This window comes from Fibroporia radiculosa (assembly GCF_000313525.1).
Source record: "Fibroporia radiculosa TFFH 294 genomic supercontigs, scaffold1727, whole genome shotgun sequence".
NCBI classification, from domain to species: Eukaryota; Fungi; Basidiomycota; class Agaricomycetes; order Polyporales; family Fibroporiaceae; genus Fibroporia; species Fibroporia radiculosa.
Genome location: NW_012133317.1, coordinates 62,491 through 78,453, shown reverse-complemented (window position 1 = coordinate 78,453; position 15,963 = coordinate 62,491). Strand labels below are relative to the sequence as shown.

Genomic DNA, 15,963 nt, shown 5'->3' with positions numbered 1-15,963 from the left:
GCGGTCTCGTCAATTGAGACGTCCAGCCCGGCATCCGCCACTTCGTCAGCGACTTCACCTATGTCCGAGAAGACCAACACCCCAGCCGTCTCTGCATCAGTTGCGCCCGCGGCTGATGTCTCTGAATCGATTAGCTCGTCGACGTCCACTGATGTGGACAATGTGGATGACAAGACTGGAAAGGGCATAGGTCTGCTCCCCACTTTACTCTTATTTGTACTGAGTTTCGGCGCGGGCATACTTTTCTCGCACTTGGGTGGTATTCAATGGGTCAAGCGATTGTTCAGTCGACGGGAACGTGCTCAATATCGTGAGGTAGATACTGACCATGATCTAGAGAGATAACTTTCTGTTTCGTCGGTAGTGCAAATGTCAATCCATTCTGTAGCGTCTCTCCATGGCTCGCTTCTGCTCGTGCATATGCCAAGGGTCAAGCTCGCAAGTCGAATTTATAGCGCGACGCGTGGACGTCTACATCACCACGCTACCGGTAACTTCGTGGGCACTTACAATTCAATCACAACAGAAGAGCTGGCCAGTCTCGACCCTTCGATGCGGCTAAGTGCTACTATCAGTGTTATAATTTCCTGAAACTACTCGCGACAGCTCATCATGAACACTTTTATGTCTCGTGTACCTGGACTATGGATGTCACCAAGATGCTTATGTGCCGTGTTACCCTTTGCAGACGGGCCTGCAGTTAGTCGCTGTCGTGGAACGCTTTCTGCAGGAAGACCGCGAGCCGTGGACGGTTGGATCGTTGTCAGAGTCTACTGATATAAGTTGCATCATGGTATACTATGTTGTTCTATCGATGGTTCAATCAGCGGGGAGACTACACCTCATATCGTTCTATTCGGACGAGCGATTGTTGCTTCTACCGCTGCAGATTGTTCTAAGATTAAACACGACGGACTCGCTGAGCATCGCTGAGGTAGAATGTGGTGAATGTGACATATGGATATACACTTATTACTCAAAGTCCCCATTCCGCCTGAGATCGAGGATCTGTGCGGAGTCTCAGTCCCCCTTCCAAATGAACGACTCAATCATTTAATACAAAAGCCACTCGTTCGCGCTCTCCAGTGCCTCGTCCCAACTTTGGCCGTCCTTCCGGTCCCAGACGCCCACACTCTCGACTTCTTCATTTCCCACCTTGAAGTCGTTATAAAGGTGGGGGAACATCCCTTCGCCGCCTCTGGGGCCGGCCGCCTCCCCCCTTGGGTCTTCCCATTTGATATTGCTCTCGATCGGGTCATACGGAATGCGCAGGATGTATACACGCGATTCATTCGTGAAGAAGCGTTTGAGCGTGTTCGGGACCTGTTTTGCGGTCGAGAGGTGGATGAAGCCGGATGATCTGTCAAGCTCACTCACAGGGAGAGCGGACGGAAGGGGATCCGGAGGGGCTGCATCAGAGGGAATGAGTTTGTAGATGTATGTCGGCTTGGCAGAGTCTGGTGTCGCCATATTGACCAAAGCACCCGAATGAGAGTGCGATGATTTGGTCTGGAGATGGATGTTGGGTGGAGGCAAGCGGAGTGCGCTCTCAGGGTCCTCGCACCATTCCGAGATATCTCGGACTCGGGCCTTCCTCCGGAGTTACCGACATTATTTTCGCAGCCCACGATCTCGGTGATCAGCAGTGCGTCATGCGGATGGTTGTGGCAAACACTAGAAGTGTGCGTATCTCAAGACAGGTACATAGAATGGGCCATATATAGGCACGATAGATCAGGAAACACTGTTCTGTGCCTGCTCGTATGGAAATGCTGTAACGGACAGCAGTACAAACAGCAATCGATAACACCGTACAACCGTTCAAACGCCTCCAACCCCAAAGTAGACTAACAACATTGTGAAACACAGGACCGTAGACAGCCAGCTGTCGGGTATTAGCAGCATTGCGGAAGACGATGCCGAGGTGGTATCTGGACTGCACAATCATCGGCGGAATGCACCAGACAAAGGCAGTGGTAGTACTCACGGAATGCCATTTGCGTCTGAATATGACGGACAAGTATCATTCCCCTGTGTGAGCGTCGAAAAAAAGAAATGTGTTGGAGGTATGCGTAGGACATACCGACGGATTAGCGGGGCAACAAACGCTACCTACGTCGGCCGCGCTGCCGAGAGCCGCAGCATTCTGGGCTCCTTCCCAATCGTTCATACAATCCACACTTTGGTAGCTGACATTCCATACTCCAAAATCCTGCATGAACAGGCGCATCCTGTTCAGTGAAGTTCGCCTTCGCACGCGGTAGCAACAATACTGACCGTATAACCTGCCGCAGGGATCAGTCAAATGACACACAGTGCTAGAGTTTCGGTTGAACTCACCGTACAACGAGGCGTTAGAAGGAAAGAAGTCGTCAGGAATGGAATTCGACGGCCAGGCCAAATCAAAGTTGACATAAGCCCCACCTCTGTGGGATGTCGCAGATGAAGATGATCAGTCTGTGGCGCGTGCTGGATAGAATGTCGCATACGCATTAGGTTTGTTCGCCGTCGCAGAACACCAACCGTTCCCGCCCGAAGGACAGAGGTCCGTTATCTTCACGACAACACTAGGATGCTCCTCCGGATAGAAGGGGGGGTCTGAGTTGAAGGTGTTGAGGAGGGTAATGTTAAAGCACCGGCCGCATCCTGGGCCGTATGCCGCGCTGCTTCCATATGCCATTTCGCTCATAGCAGCGGTGGGATAATGTGTACTATCGGCGGTGCAACCGCACGCGGCAATGAAGTTTTCCGGAAGGGTATAGGTAGTGAGTGTTGCTGTCCCATCGGCGGGATAGTCTATCCAGTCTGTCGCCAGTCCCCGAGCCACCAGAAAAGAGAGGAAGGCATAGCTAAGCATGATGTGGTGTAGCCGCCAAGTTAGTATCATTATGAGTCTGCTGGGTATCGCATGAAAGAGTGACAGAGCCGGTGGCAGGCGGTAGCGCAATCTGCAAGCAAAACGCAGGATATGAAACTGAGGAAAGTGTGCGCGCGACCGTGAACGCTGTAAGCCACCCGTCGGGGGCGCCGACATTGACTTTGATCAGCGCAAACATGATGGGCGCAAGCTTTTCCAAGCTCTCTCGTTGCTTCAGCATGGCCGATGAGCAAAAGGCAAGAACTTGAAAGCGAGCCGACTGCACATTCCAATTGGGCCAAGTCGCTGAGGACACTCGATCATTCGTCGGCAGCGTCGGCGGTGTTCCGGGTCCTCGGACGTCCTCAGCCCCGCTCGACTCATCGTCGCGTTGTCCATAACTACAGACTTGCTTGACTTTGCAGCGATGAAAGTCCTATACCCTGCTTCACACGAGATACCCAAACTGTCTGATGACCTTCTCGCCATCAAAATTGCCCGCCACTCAACCTGCCTCGCGTGCTCCTCCTGCCCGGGACTCCGACCACCACCAGGCGCATCAGTTGCGCTCGACTTGGATGCATTGCCCGAGACAGATGGGGGCGCTGCTCAGTTTTTGGACTCATGTGCATGCGGACATGGCCCTGCTGACCACGGTGCGGAGAAGGATTCGTTAGGGAAGGCTGAATTCATTCGCCGGGGTCGTGTCGCGGTCCGACTCGACGAACTCCTTCAGGTAAGCCCTTTTTGATTCCAATGTAGTCTCTTGTCGCTAACCGATAGCGACCGTCACGTAGGTGCGGGTCGGTGTCTCGTTCTGAGTTCCACAATTTGATACCGCTCTAGGACGAGGGCAAGTTACTCGATTTTGAATACACAAACGATGACATCAATGGTCTGCGGCAGCAAATGCAACTCCCACCATCATCACCTGCGAGCTCAATATCGGAAGCCTTAGGCTCTCTTGGTGTGTCTCATTCAGATGCTAACTCAAGCTTACCTGACTCTGTACTTCCGAACGGCTCATAGTACCATCATCCCCAGGGAAGCAACCATTGTCTCCCGCCTCATCTTTTTTGAGCGATGCATTCGACGCGTCGGAGCCTCCGACAAAGAAGCGACGCGTATCCTTCTCCTCGCTGAGTGGCAATGACGAGGAGGAGGATGATGAAGAGGACAGACCTCTTGCCGCTCGCGTGACAAACGCAGTCATATCAGCCACAGTCAATCAATCCGAGAAAGGGCCTGCAGCGCGCCACGCAAGAGGACAAAAGCGCAGTGGCAAAAAGTCCTCCAGCATGAAGTCCAAGGCGCAGGCGCGAACCGCCCCGACGACGATACCGCCTCCGACGGACGAAGAGAAGGCTGAAATGAGCCGGCCTGCTGACGGTGCTAATGGGCACGAAATGAAAGTCAAGGTCGAAGACAAGATGGACGAAAGCCAATTGACGCGTTTGGCCACGGGTGTGACTGTCGACGCTGGCGGGGCGGCTTTATCTGCGGTGCGCACCTGTGCTTCTTAATTCAAAATCTGCCTGATGTGTGTATCCTGAAGCCTCCTGGAAAGCCAGAGAAAGTCGCCCATATCGAGCTACGGAAAGGAATCATCAAAATCATGGCAGTGGAGAATGACTGCACTCCTCGCTCGCTAGTCATCCTCACTGGCCTGAAAACCCTTTTCCAGAAGCAGCTACCGAAGATGCCACGCGAGTACATCGCCCGGCTTGTCTATGACTCGAATTCCAAGTGTCTGGCGATCTACAAGCGTGGCTACAAAGTCGTTGGAGGGATTTGCTATCGACCGTTCCCTCACCGTGGCTTTGCGGAGATTGTGTTTTTTGCTACAACCTCCGTTGACCAGGTCAAGGTTAGTGTTATGATTTTAGGTGATCCTCCACGAGGTCTCGCTCACTCTTGACTTTGTCAGGGCTACGGGTCAATGTTGATGGATCACTTTAAAGCGCATATACGCCGTACGTATCCCGACATGTGGCACTTCCTCACATATGCCGACAACTACGCCGTCGGATACTTCCGCAAGCAAGGGTTTTCTAAGGAGATCACGCTCGATCGCTCGGTGTGGGCGGGGTACATCAAGGATTACGAGGGCGGAACGATCATGCAGTGTACCTTGCTACGCAACGTTGACTATCTGAAGACGAGGGATATTATTGCGCAGCAGAGGGAGGCAATTCTGACTAAGATTCGAGAGATGTCGCGGAGTCATATCGTCTACGACGGTCTGCCTCAGTTCATGGAGGGTGAAGGGGAGGGCGTAACAGTCGATCCTAAGGACGTGCCTGGCTTGAGTATGTCGTCTTCGAATTTGGTACCGCAAATATTGGACTGAATCATGCACCCTTGAAGGGGAAAGTGGATGGACTCCCTCTATGGCGGTGATGTCAGTGCCATAGCTCATGAATCCGGCTACTTCATTAGTCCTGATTTGTCGAAACCTAGGACCGCACGCCCGGTCGGGAGGAGCGCTGAGCATAGTATTATGGAGAAGCTCCTCTCCGACCTTCGGAATCATACCCAGGCGTGGCCATTTCAACAGCCCGTCACTGCTGAAGAGGTCGCAGACTACCATGAGATCATCAAGAACCCCATGGGTATACCATTTCAATCGTTCATTTTACGTTGAACTATTTTTGCTCACTTCTATATCTCCTCATCAGATTTTAGTACAATGGAGCACAAGCTGGAGACAAACCAGTACCCAAATCTCAATGCGTTTCTTGCAGATGCGCAGCTTGTGTTCGACAATTGCCGGACGTACAACCCAGAGGGATCAATATACTGGAAGAACTCAAATAAGTTGGAGAGGGTTCTCAAAGAGCAGGTCGCGTTGTACAAAGTCAAGGAGGAGCAGACATGAGACTCGACTGTTTGGATCTTCTAGCTGGATTGCTGAATCATTAATGCGAGTTTTGTGCTTTAGTCTCAATAACGTCGACTGACGCCTCATGCCGTTAATCGACGCTGATGCAAATGCGCCGGAAACACCGGTTGTGTTGGACGACTTTCAGTAAACGCAGATCGCTCGAACATCTACCTTGTTTGACCTGGGTATAGCTTTTTGCGATGCTTCTGACCTCATATTTTACCGACGCCCATCTGCGAGTAGAACTCTATTCACGTATCGACTCTCCACCAAGTTCTCTTGGATATTTGCTCTCAAAAGCATGGTCTTTTGGCTCGTGCATGGGGCGGCATGAAACGCGTCTTGTTGTCCTCTTCAACCTGAACGCAATGCGGATGCAACCTAGAACCCCTGCTTTTACTGTTTCAGAAACTAATAGAACCTGAACATTCAAATCTTATAAGACTGCGCGGAAGGCCCGTTGATGCCCCCGCTGGGAGTCGGGTATATTGCATTGCGGGTGTGTACATCGAACGGGCACCAGCCTTCACCGGACTCCTTGTCAGCCATTGGGTATCACTTAATGACCGACTGCTCGATCCTCTTCCGAGACCATGCATTATTGGTGAGCATTTCTGCGACCTGTTCAGCACCATTAGCCCCGCTGACCGCCAGCAAATTGAGACGTACATAACCGAACACGAGAGCGGGAGGTTCGCCAAAGGCGATGGTCCGACGTTGGTCATCGCAACGCGCTTAGATGTTAGGGGTGTGCATGAAGGTGCATATCTGCCGAGTGCACCGCCTGCGCGCTCTTTTGACAATGGGCCTATCATTATGGATGTAGCTGGAACGTGCTGCAACGGTACGCATATGTCCACGTTCTTCCAGTCTCTACGACGGCTTGGGCAATATCGCTGAGTCCTGACATATCATTCTCCTCCCGCGCGCTGCAATTAGACCTGCTTGCCGAGGGGCGCAGTGTTTTATGAGGCAGGCCCGACGTTGAGTTTGCTTCAAAAGCCCAAGCTGGCACAGGCTCGATACCTGTCGCCCACGACTATATGTGAGGGTTTAAGGACTCACAATAGGCTCCAGCGCTGCAGGCGAATGCTCATCGAATCATGGGACTACACACTTCAACTGAAGTGACACAGGCCTCTGGTTGATCTTTCTGTGGTTAGATGAGGTCGTGAACATTGCACAGCATCCCGCCAAAAACCTCCTTTGGCAAATGTCCAACACTCGGGCGTGCATGTAGAAATTTGTCTCAGCATCATCATCAGCAAAATCAGAACCGGAATGTATTCGACGATAGCGATTGTAAATTGAATGTTAAAATTTCTCTGCATGCATATGTATGTAGAACGATACCTTAGTGGCTTGGCATTGCAGCATGGTGATGGCATGTGCATTCTCCTGCATACTGTTGTAGCATCGAGAACGATTGCAATACGCATTGCGGTATGGCAGGCTTTTGTAGGTACTTATAAACACTTACCAGTGCAATAAATTTCTAGCTGAGCACAACTGGAACGAAAACGGTTGTATAATTTCCGCTACCCTGGTGTACTAATCATCTGCGCCCGCAAAACCTGACAATTCTCCTTCGTGCCACTATGTCTCCCGCAGCCTTCTTGATATCGCGTCTGCTCACGCTGCATCTGACTGTACAGGCTCGTTCCCGTTCCTGATACACTGCCCTGAGCTGACGCTCGACTGCTGGCGCAAGAAGCTTGAGGCGCTGTGCTTGGTGTGGCTGGGAAACCAGCTGCTCGTGGTCGTGGTCGTGTCTGACCCGGGCGTCACAAAGGACTTGTCTGAATAGTGATGGACGGGTCGGCACTCTCGTCGCGCAAAGAGGCGTTCGCGAAGAGCCAGTTTGTGTTGGTCGGCCGTGGGATCGCCGTGACGCCATACAACGACCGGTGGTGAGTTGACTGCGCGCATCCAGTAGGCTGTCGTGTGCTGACGTGCCGAGCGTAGGCGCAAGCACCGCCGATCGCGACAGGATGCCAGCTGTCTAGCAGCATTCGTATTAAGAGCCTGGACGAGCGATACTGTATGCAATCCGACGCAGGGGAAATGCCTACTGTTATTCAAACTTCATCTTGCTGCAATCGAAATGCCAGTACGTTATCGAAACGGTAAGCAATTGGTTTTTCGATGCATTTCAGGAAGCTTATTTACATTTGAACACCATACAGCATGCCAATTGTAAATGTCGGTGTTGTATTTTCAAAACCATACAGCCTGTAGATTTAACTGGTAATTTGCAATCCGGTATGACAAGTAATGCCATACTGGTGAGGTTTATACTCACTTGTAAATAAATAACTACAGTCCTGGTTTTTGCTGATGATACACACTATACAGTGCTCCTGTCCAACTTCATATAGGTGGCCACCCCCCTGGTGCTTGTTCTCCAGCCCTCACTTGATCTCTATGTGCTGGCCAGCTCCAAAGTTGAGTACTGGATAGTGAGTATATCAGCCGTGCACACCCGTCTCAACTATCACGACCTCGTCTTGTCCTTCTCCCCAGCTCAAGTTAATTGATCTCGTTTCAAAGTACACGCCTAGATCTCAGCCGTGCCTACAAATTTCACTGTTGACATTCACGACCGTCATGCGGGTCACGGCCATCCCCATCGCATGATATTCATCGCATAGGGACGTACATGTTCCTGCAGGTGGAGAGGAGTCTCATTTTTGACAGCTTCGGCTGACATCAAGCCTCATTGCAGCGCCTATTGACAGACCGCAGGTAGTGGACAGCGGATCTCGTTGCAATTGATTGAATGGAGACTCCTCTCAACTGGTTCGCACTGACGAAATTACTTGATTCAAGGATTGTGTGGTATCGATTATGTGACCGCACCTGGTCGCGGGTACGAGTTCAAAGTTCAGCCGCTCAGGCTGGCGAGGACGATCGGTCAAGAATGCAACCCCATGGTTGCCATTTAAGCTCAAGCCTCCATCCGGCGTGCGCGCAGCCTCCGCTTCCAAAAGCTTCTCCATCGACACCTGCGCGCCGTTCTGTGGGAGCTATCTGCGGCGGCCGTCTTTTTGCATCTTTTCAAGAAATGTTCTCCCAACTTTGCGACGCTCTCGGGTCAGACTCTCCGAACATTCCAGGCCAGCCGCCGGTAGCCAAACTCGATGCAGACGTTAATTCCCTCGGAATCCTCGACGGCGCGTCGAGCTTGCCGGTGCACGTCAACGAAATCAACTGGGAGTGGGCATCGAAGACGAGCGAGTGGATGCTGATCGATGAAGAGCGCATGGACACGACGTCCCCTCATGATGTGGCGTCCTCTGTTACGGAACCACAGGCAGCAGTGAGGAAGAGACAGATGGCCGTTATCAAGTTATGGCGCCGCCTTCGCAGGAAGCCCTCCCCCGCACTTGCTCCAGAGCCCAGATTCGTGCACGATCGAAGCTATTATCGGTCCGGATCTCCCTCCACGTTCCACAACTTGCTCTCTGCGTTGCTCAAGGTGCAGGCCGCTAACATGGACACCCTGTCCCGACGGGCGAATTACGGCCGCTTGTCGGAGCAACGCTAATCCATACATCGAATGGGGTCGCGACGAGTGCCATTGCTCGAAGTCTCGATTACTGTGATGGACGTATGCCGTATAATAATGGGCATCATTAGACCCAATATTGGACTCTTGTTCGTGTTTATCTTTATCTACCTGGGTTCCTGGTTCAGATATTGGGATATTCTGGAAATCAGCCAACGATGATGACGCATCAATAGGCAGATGTAAACAACGATTGTCAGAGTGCGTGTATGAACAGCAACGGCCAGCGATCGAAAGTTTTCTCGCGTCGTGCACTTGCCAAACAGGAACATGCAAGGAACATGTACAACTCGTCAACACTTTCAGCTCATGCGAGAACGGAAATAGACCAAATGCCTGGTATTTTTGCGGATCGTTGTGATATAAATACATTCATTCAATACTGCTGTATGATGCCAATAGTGCGAAACCCAGAGAGCAAGAAGCAGAGAGGTATCCAACCACACAGTGGACACCACCCGGTCTCAACGCTGACCGTACGCCTTGGTCTCATACTTGCCAACACCGACGATGACGTGCTCTGGCGGCTGGGGCTTGTTCGTCAAGTAGTTCTCGAGGATGAGACGAGTGCCGTTCGCGTAGCGCGCCTGGGCGTCGAGGGTGGTACCGGAGTAGTGGGGCACCATGCCGTTTCCGCCGCCAAGGGGGTTCTTCATCGTCCTCCATGGGTGGTCCTTGGGCGCGGGCTGGACGTTCCACACATCACCACCGTATCCGGCGAGGTGGCCGCTCTTGACCGCCTCAGCGACAGCCTCGCGATCGCAAATCGCACCACGGGCAGTGTTGACGAGCCACGCACCCTAAGGACGGGAGATGCTTAACGTTAATACGTCTTGAGCAAAGTTCAATGCTTACTTTCTTGAAGTGCTTGAGGAGGTCAGCGTTGACGAGACCGCGAGTACCCTCGTGGAGGGGAGCGTTGACGGTGACGATGTCGCACTGCGACACCATCTCCTTGAGGTCTGCAACGCGGCGAGCCTTGATGGCTTTGGCTGCGTCTAGAAAAGGAGTATATGTCAAAACATGCTGATGTAGGATATTGAAGGAGACGCACGCTCAGGGAGGTCGGCATAGTCGAAGTAGAGAAGCTCCTTGCAGTCGAAGGGCATGAGACGCTGGAGGACACGGTAACCAATACGACCGCAGCCAATGGTGCCAACAACCTTGCCCTCAAGGTCAAAGGCCTGGCGGGCGATCTGGGACACCTGCCAGTCTCCGCGCTCAATCATCTCGTGAGCGGGGACAAAGTTGCGGACGAGGAGAAGGATGGTCATGACGACGTGTTCGGCGACTGAGACGACGTTTGAGCCAGTGACCTCGAGTACTTGAATTTTGCGCTCAACGCAAGCATTGAGGTCGACGTGGTCCGATCCGACACCAGCAGTGATACAGATCTTGAGGTTCTTGGCCTATACGAAGAACGTTGCATTAGACTTGGCGATCGTATATTAATCGAAACGATCGTCCTTACCTTGTCAATGAGGTCGCGGGTCAGGTAACCGGGGTGGAAGGGTGTCGTGATCAAGACCTCAGCCTATAGGATTGCGGGAGCAACATTAACATTAATTGGGCGTTAATATGGAAGACCAAATGTGCGATCTTACATCGACAATGTGCTTCTGGAACAAGCTGTCAGGGCCCTCCTTATCGTCGGTGACCTGAACAGACGTGAGATGGAAAATGACATCCCGGTGTCGAAAATGTACGTACAATAAACTCGTGTCCCTCCGACTCGAGCCAAGGGCGGAGGCCGAGCTACGTTCTCTGTTAGAAATGAAAAGGTTATAGAGGTGATCCACATACCTGGTTCTCGACCGTGCCCAAAAGACGAGCCTCCTGTTCTGCGGCCTCACCGCCCTTGTACAAAATTGCGAGGACCTGTGCACACAGTCAGGACAACCAACGTTGACAAGCGGAAAACAGACTTGCCTTCATGATGCTAGGGATGGAGTAGTGGGAGTGTAGTTGGGAGAGGTGATGAGGATAGTGGACTGGATGCCATGGCTGAGTGGGAGCCCTTTATATCGTGAGCGAGGGGAGAAGGCGATGGATGAAACAGGAATAGTCAGCGACCAATCATCGATGGCAGGCCAGGTGATGTTGCAGAGAGCGGAGAGATGGCTCTTGGCCAAACCGAACTCTTGCGCAGGACGCTAGGGACGCAGCCACTCTGCCCGAATTAGCACGGTCACGTGTGGCTGCGCGCCGACTTGCTCCTTGGACGCGGCTCGCCATCGCGGACGGTCCCCCCCCTCGGTTGGTGCTTCCGATAATCCACGAGGTCTGCGCACCCGCGACGATGCCCGCGCTGGTCTGTCTCCGGCCATCCCGACCACGCTCGGTGAGGACCGCCGTCTGCAAGAGACGAGATAGCTGTCATGAGCGTGTGGCCCCGGCCATCTGATTCCCATCGCACTCACCTGCCAAGGCACGCTCACCACGGCTAGTATTCTCTGTCCCCAAGCTGACTGTCAGTCTGACGGATAAACGGTTGCTTGGGAGCATCCCGTCCAGCACTCACGCGTGCTCACTCAGCCTCACAGGAAGTGCGCGATATATTCCGAGATTCTTAGCTTTCCAGAAGATGGAAATCTATTATGCGTACCTATGCTGCAGAAGGATAACGCACATTGCAGTCAAATTCAAATTCAGCGTCTTTGAACGAGCCTGTGACGAGCCTCCTCGCCGTTCCGGAATGCACATTGTCAGATGGCCAGTCATGTTGCTCCCCGCGGCCGCCACATGTCTCCCATCCCGAACACTCCCGGACCTTTTGGATCCGTCATTTCATGAAACTAGCCATCCTGAGACGTCAAAGTCAGCCAAACGTTCACGTGCATCAGGTGCAAATTATAATATTTAGACGAGCAGATGTTAATTGCAACTTAGGGGTATATTCTATGGCAATTATGATTGGGTCATCAGTGATCAGGTCCGTATCCCTGGATGAGGCTACATTCATTTATCGACCTTCGCGAAAGGCATGTGTTTACTCACCTCCAGACTTAGCAACCCGCCCGAAGAAGCACCATCATTTTGATCTGAAGGTACCGTCATCTCGTACTCATCCACCCGGGTTCCTTCAGATCGACCCGTTCCGGACGTTCCCCGTCGGCTGTGAGCTTCCTTTCCTTCTTTCAACATTTCCCATTCCACCCTTACGAAAACCCACATCCAGCGCCGCACCATTTCAGCAACCTCAAAGTAATAAATCAGCAAGTCCCCCTCCGCATACATGTGCAGGTGACTCGACAGTTTGGCGCTCCACGTGAGACGTAAGATGAGGTCAGCGACAATCACAAAAGGATATACCGGCAGCGGAAAAAGTAACTTCGGTCTCAACCCGAACGGATGCGATTGCCTCTGCTGCTTTAAAATCGGTGCGTGTCCGTCTTCGTGAGCAAACTCCTTTTCATTTTTGGGAGGAATGGCACCCGTGGTTGGAAGGGTAGCATGAGAGTGCAAGCGCGGCAGAACTAATGGCCTTGGGGGTGAGGAATTATGGTGAGGACGATGGTCAACAGGTCCAGACGCAGCAGATCGCGGGACAAGAAGATCAAAACCCCAGTCGTGTGTAACGTCCCACCAGAACGAATATAGCGAATTGACGGCGGCAGAGAAGAGCCTTCAAAACCCACGGTCAGTCTTCTCGAGTACGTGCGACTACTTTGGGCAACGCCTACCAGAGTCGGAATAATGCATAATCGGTGTATGTTGAATGTGAGGATTTTTCTGCGAGCCCTCCGAAAACTTCTGGTTCGGGGACAGTAAGGCGTTGTGCCGCCGACAAGTATATTACGGGGAATGCGGTTGCATATTTGATGGCATTGAATAGGGGGCGTCGACTGTCGCTCGAGGATGATCTAAAATCAATCAGACACTGCCTGAAACGTATAGCATAGGGTACGCTGTGGGCCATTTTGTGAGCCACACGAATGCATACGTTGATAAAGGAATTCTCTATCACCTCATCAGAGTAGGCAAGATCCAACGTGACCAGCCGGTCGGTGTCGGTTGTACAAGAAGACTTCCTCCGGGCATGAGCATACAGAAGGATAACCACAAATCGCCGATGACTTTGGCGGACGATGTGAGAATGTCGGCAAACACTACATCAGAAAAGGATATACGATGGCGTGGGGGGAACATGCATCTATGCAGCGCACTAGCTCGAAACAATACATGAGAAAAAGAATTGGCGCGGCGGCGTTTCCACGCATAGAAGAACACTCACTGCAGAAATCTATCACGCTCTATTTTGTAGAATACGTTGAAGGGACATACGAGCACCGTCAACACCACCAATCCGGCGACAGCAGGGATAAACTTGAAGATGTCTACTCGGAGTATGTCGCCGACGGTCGAGTATCTGTACGCAAGCCAGTTTACTATACACCATACAGAATACGCAGCAAATAATCTGTATAGAGGTCTATAGAACGCAGAGGGACATTGCATATATCCGCGTCCTGCGCTTGTGCGCTCAGAGTAAGGCAAAGGCGATAACGCGTGTCCACCTGGACGCGGATCACGGTGGTCGAGATCCAAGACTGAGCTAGCGTCGAGACCGACCAAATGCAAGCCATGGAGGTTTGTCGCCCAGCCAATAATCCCAAGCCCCGCGAGGCTGAGGACGCGAAAGGGTAAAGGAAATGCGGCGGAAAATAGCAGCTCGACAGGAATATCGCTTGCCATTCCACCGAAAAAGTTGAAGCCTAGGTCTGCGTGTCGAGATAATTCCTCCTAGGCCAGCCAAGCAGCAACTTGGCCATCCGAGATGAATGTCGCTTAACTGAACAGAGTTGACACGTTCTGCTGAGCCACAGACAAGGTCACGTGAAAAGGGCGCTTGCTGCCTGCCTGCCACTTCGCCCGGGCCGTTCGCGCTAAGTATGTATTAGTGGTTGCCGTCCGGGCTCAGTCCTGACTCCTCTCTTGAGTCTTTCATCACTGACATCGCGACAGGTTCGACATTGGCTGCCTCTGAACTGTATCTGCTATTCAGGAGTCTTGGTTGAATGCACCGCCCCTGCCCGAACTACCATATCCAAGGGAACAACTTGGTATTCCGACATGATGCCTCGAGGTTGAACAGAGAGGTAGGCGACGCGCAAACTGACACTTTGCTTGCCTTTGCCAACCAGAATCGCGACATCCAGAAAGCGCCTCACCTCATAACGGATTGCCGCCTATCGCCTCTACTCGCTCGCCACGTATAACCCGGTCCTATACGGGTCCACTCGTCGCTTGTGGCGTCGCTACCTCATGTGTGCTGAAGTACGTCTTAAATATACCTCCTCACTTCCTAATTGGCTCGTGCTCTCTCTTCCTTCGGTCATACACGGAGTTCGGGTTGTAGCCCATTTCGGAGCATTCCAACCCGCACAATGACGGCGGGATTTTGGTTGATCCCGCACACCCTGGTCGCTCCGTGTTGCTCCCGGATTATGTCGTCCAAGCGACGACTTCGGGACGAGTCGCAGATTGAGGTCTATCTGACAGGCCCCGGTACGCCTCAATAATGCTGAATACTCTCCCACTCCTGAAGTGGCCGTATCTGATCCGAGAGGGACTGTGCACGCTGGCAGGGTACATATGTATAGCCAGGTTATTATTTGCGATCAGCCGACTCCTTTTGAGCCCGCGAGCCCAAATTGACGTCGATGTACCCTGCGGATGTCTCTCCGCCAGCACGTCCATGAGGAGTCTTTCGAATTATATCCATCACGCGCCCCGCACTAAGCACGCCGTCGCCGCGCCTCTTTGACCTGATACGCACCCTGCGGCACTCGTTCCCGGTGTTGTGTGGTAAAAACAATCTCAATTCGCATCTAGCACAGAGCTAGTACCAGTGCAGTACTCTAAAATGCGGTGCATTCTGCGCTTGGGGCACACAAGCTACAGCCATTTCAGGAATAACAGCAGGATCGTCGCTGAAATCTTACTGAGCAAGATCTGGTGGCCTGAGTGGCTCGAAAGGCGGTGAGTCAGCACTCCTAGATCCAGGGAAGTGTATTCCCCAGGTCTATGTCAGCCTTGGCATCATTTACTCCGCCTCACTGATGTGTCGGAGCTAATCATTCGCTAGTGCCGTGTCTTGTATATTACAGAGATGTCCCCTTGCCGGGTTGCTAGGTTCGTTGGTAAGCAGCAATTGCGTTCGTCCTGCATGATGCCGCCGAGCGGAGAGTAACTTTGACTGCCCAAGTATATATCAACTTGAGGCGCAATAATCCAATAAACATATAGTGAACAATTCCTACATCCATTTTGACAATTGACCGACCGTGGTATATAGCATATTCACAGGTTAGACATTTAATTTGAGGCCTATGAGAGTTGTATGTGAATCGACGCCGCCAACACATGCTGATAATTTTTGACTGACCGGTACAATCATCCTACTCGACGCCGCTTTTCTGCGTACCGCCGCATACTCGCCTCAAACCTTCTCTTTGAGGGTGAATCGGGCGGGGGTGGGGGAGAGTCGATAATGTTGATTTCGCGTATGTCGGCAAAGAAGTTATCGGTGCGGTCGCGATGGAAATACTGATGGACAACACGGGCCTTGACGTGCACGAGGGCGCCTCTCAATCGCGCCTCGTACGCACTGGGCTGCAATAGTTCCTCCTCTGCTGTATAAATGGGCAGCGC

The 15,963-nt window shown here is 52.3% G+C and overlaps 5 protein-coding genes across 5 annotated transcripts; 2 read left to right on the top strand and 3 right to left on the bottom strand.

Annotated features, from left to right (window-relative positions):
- Positions 1-1,053: 1,053 nt before the first annotated feature.
- Positions 1,054-1,470, bottom strand: FIBRA_03183 (uncharacterized protein; the record flags this gene model as incomplete). Its single annotated transcript, XM_012325028.1, has 1 exon — positions 1,054-1,470. The coding sequence occupies one exon, from the start codon at positions 1,468-1,470 to the stop codon at positions 1,054-1,056; it is 417 nt and encodes a 138-aa protein (XP_012180418.1).
- A 351-nt stretch (positions 1,471-1,821) lies between these two features.
- FIBRA_03182 (uncharacterized protein) lies at positions 1,822-2,857 on the bottom strand (the record flags this gene model as incomplete). Its single annotated transcript, XM_012325027.1, has 6 exons — positions 1,822-1,936; positions 1,988-2,031; positions 2,084-2,212; positions 2,278-2,285; positions 2,341-2,426; positions 2,490-2,857. The coding sequence occupies 6 exons, from the start codon at positions 2,855-2,857 to the stop codon at positions 1,822-1,824; spliced, it is 750 nt and encodes a 249-aa protein (XP_012180417.1).
- A 427-nt stretch (positions 2,858-3,284) lies between these two features.
- FIBRA_03181 (uncharacterized protein) lies at positions 3,285-5,735 on the top strand (the record flags this gene model as incomplete). The annotated part of the gene is made up of 9 exons (XM_012325026.1): positions 3,285-3,593; positions 3,655-3,660; positions 3,704-3,824; positions 3,887-4,359; positions 4,413-4,724; positions 4,785-5,166; positions 5,225-5,258; positions 5,318-5,469; positions 5,536-5,735. 9 exons carry the CDS (start codon positions 3,285-3,287, stop codon positions 5,733-5,735), a joined length of 1,989 nt encoding a protein of 662 aa, XP_012180416.1.
- A 3,070-nt stretch (positions 5,736-8,805) lies between these two features.
- On the top strand, positions 8,806-9,288 carry FIBRA_03180 (uncharacterized protein; the record flags this gene model as incomplete). Its single annotated transcript, XM_012325025.1, has 1 exon — positions 8,806-9,288. The coding sequence occupies one exon, from the start codon at positions 8,806-8,808 to the stop codon at positions 9,286-9,288; it is 483 nt and encodes a 160-aa protein (XP_012180415.1).
- A 485-nt stretch (positions 9,289-9,773) lies between these two features.
- On the bottom strand, positions 9,774-13,228 carry FIBRA_03179 (uncharacterized protein; the record flags this gene model as incomplete). Its single annotated transcript, XM_012325024.1, has 9 exons — positions 9,774-10,109; positions 10,165-10,307; positions 10,364-10,718; positions 10,781-10,843; positions 10,914-10,967; positions 11,020-11,064; positions 11,113-11,187; positions 12,307-12,934; positions 12,993-13,228. The coding sequence occupies 9 exons, from the start codon at positions 13,226-13,228 to the stop codon at positions 9,774-9,776; spliced, it is 1,935 nt and encodes a 644-aa protein (XP_012180414.1).
- Positions 13,229-15,963: the final 2,735 nt, after the last annotated feature.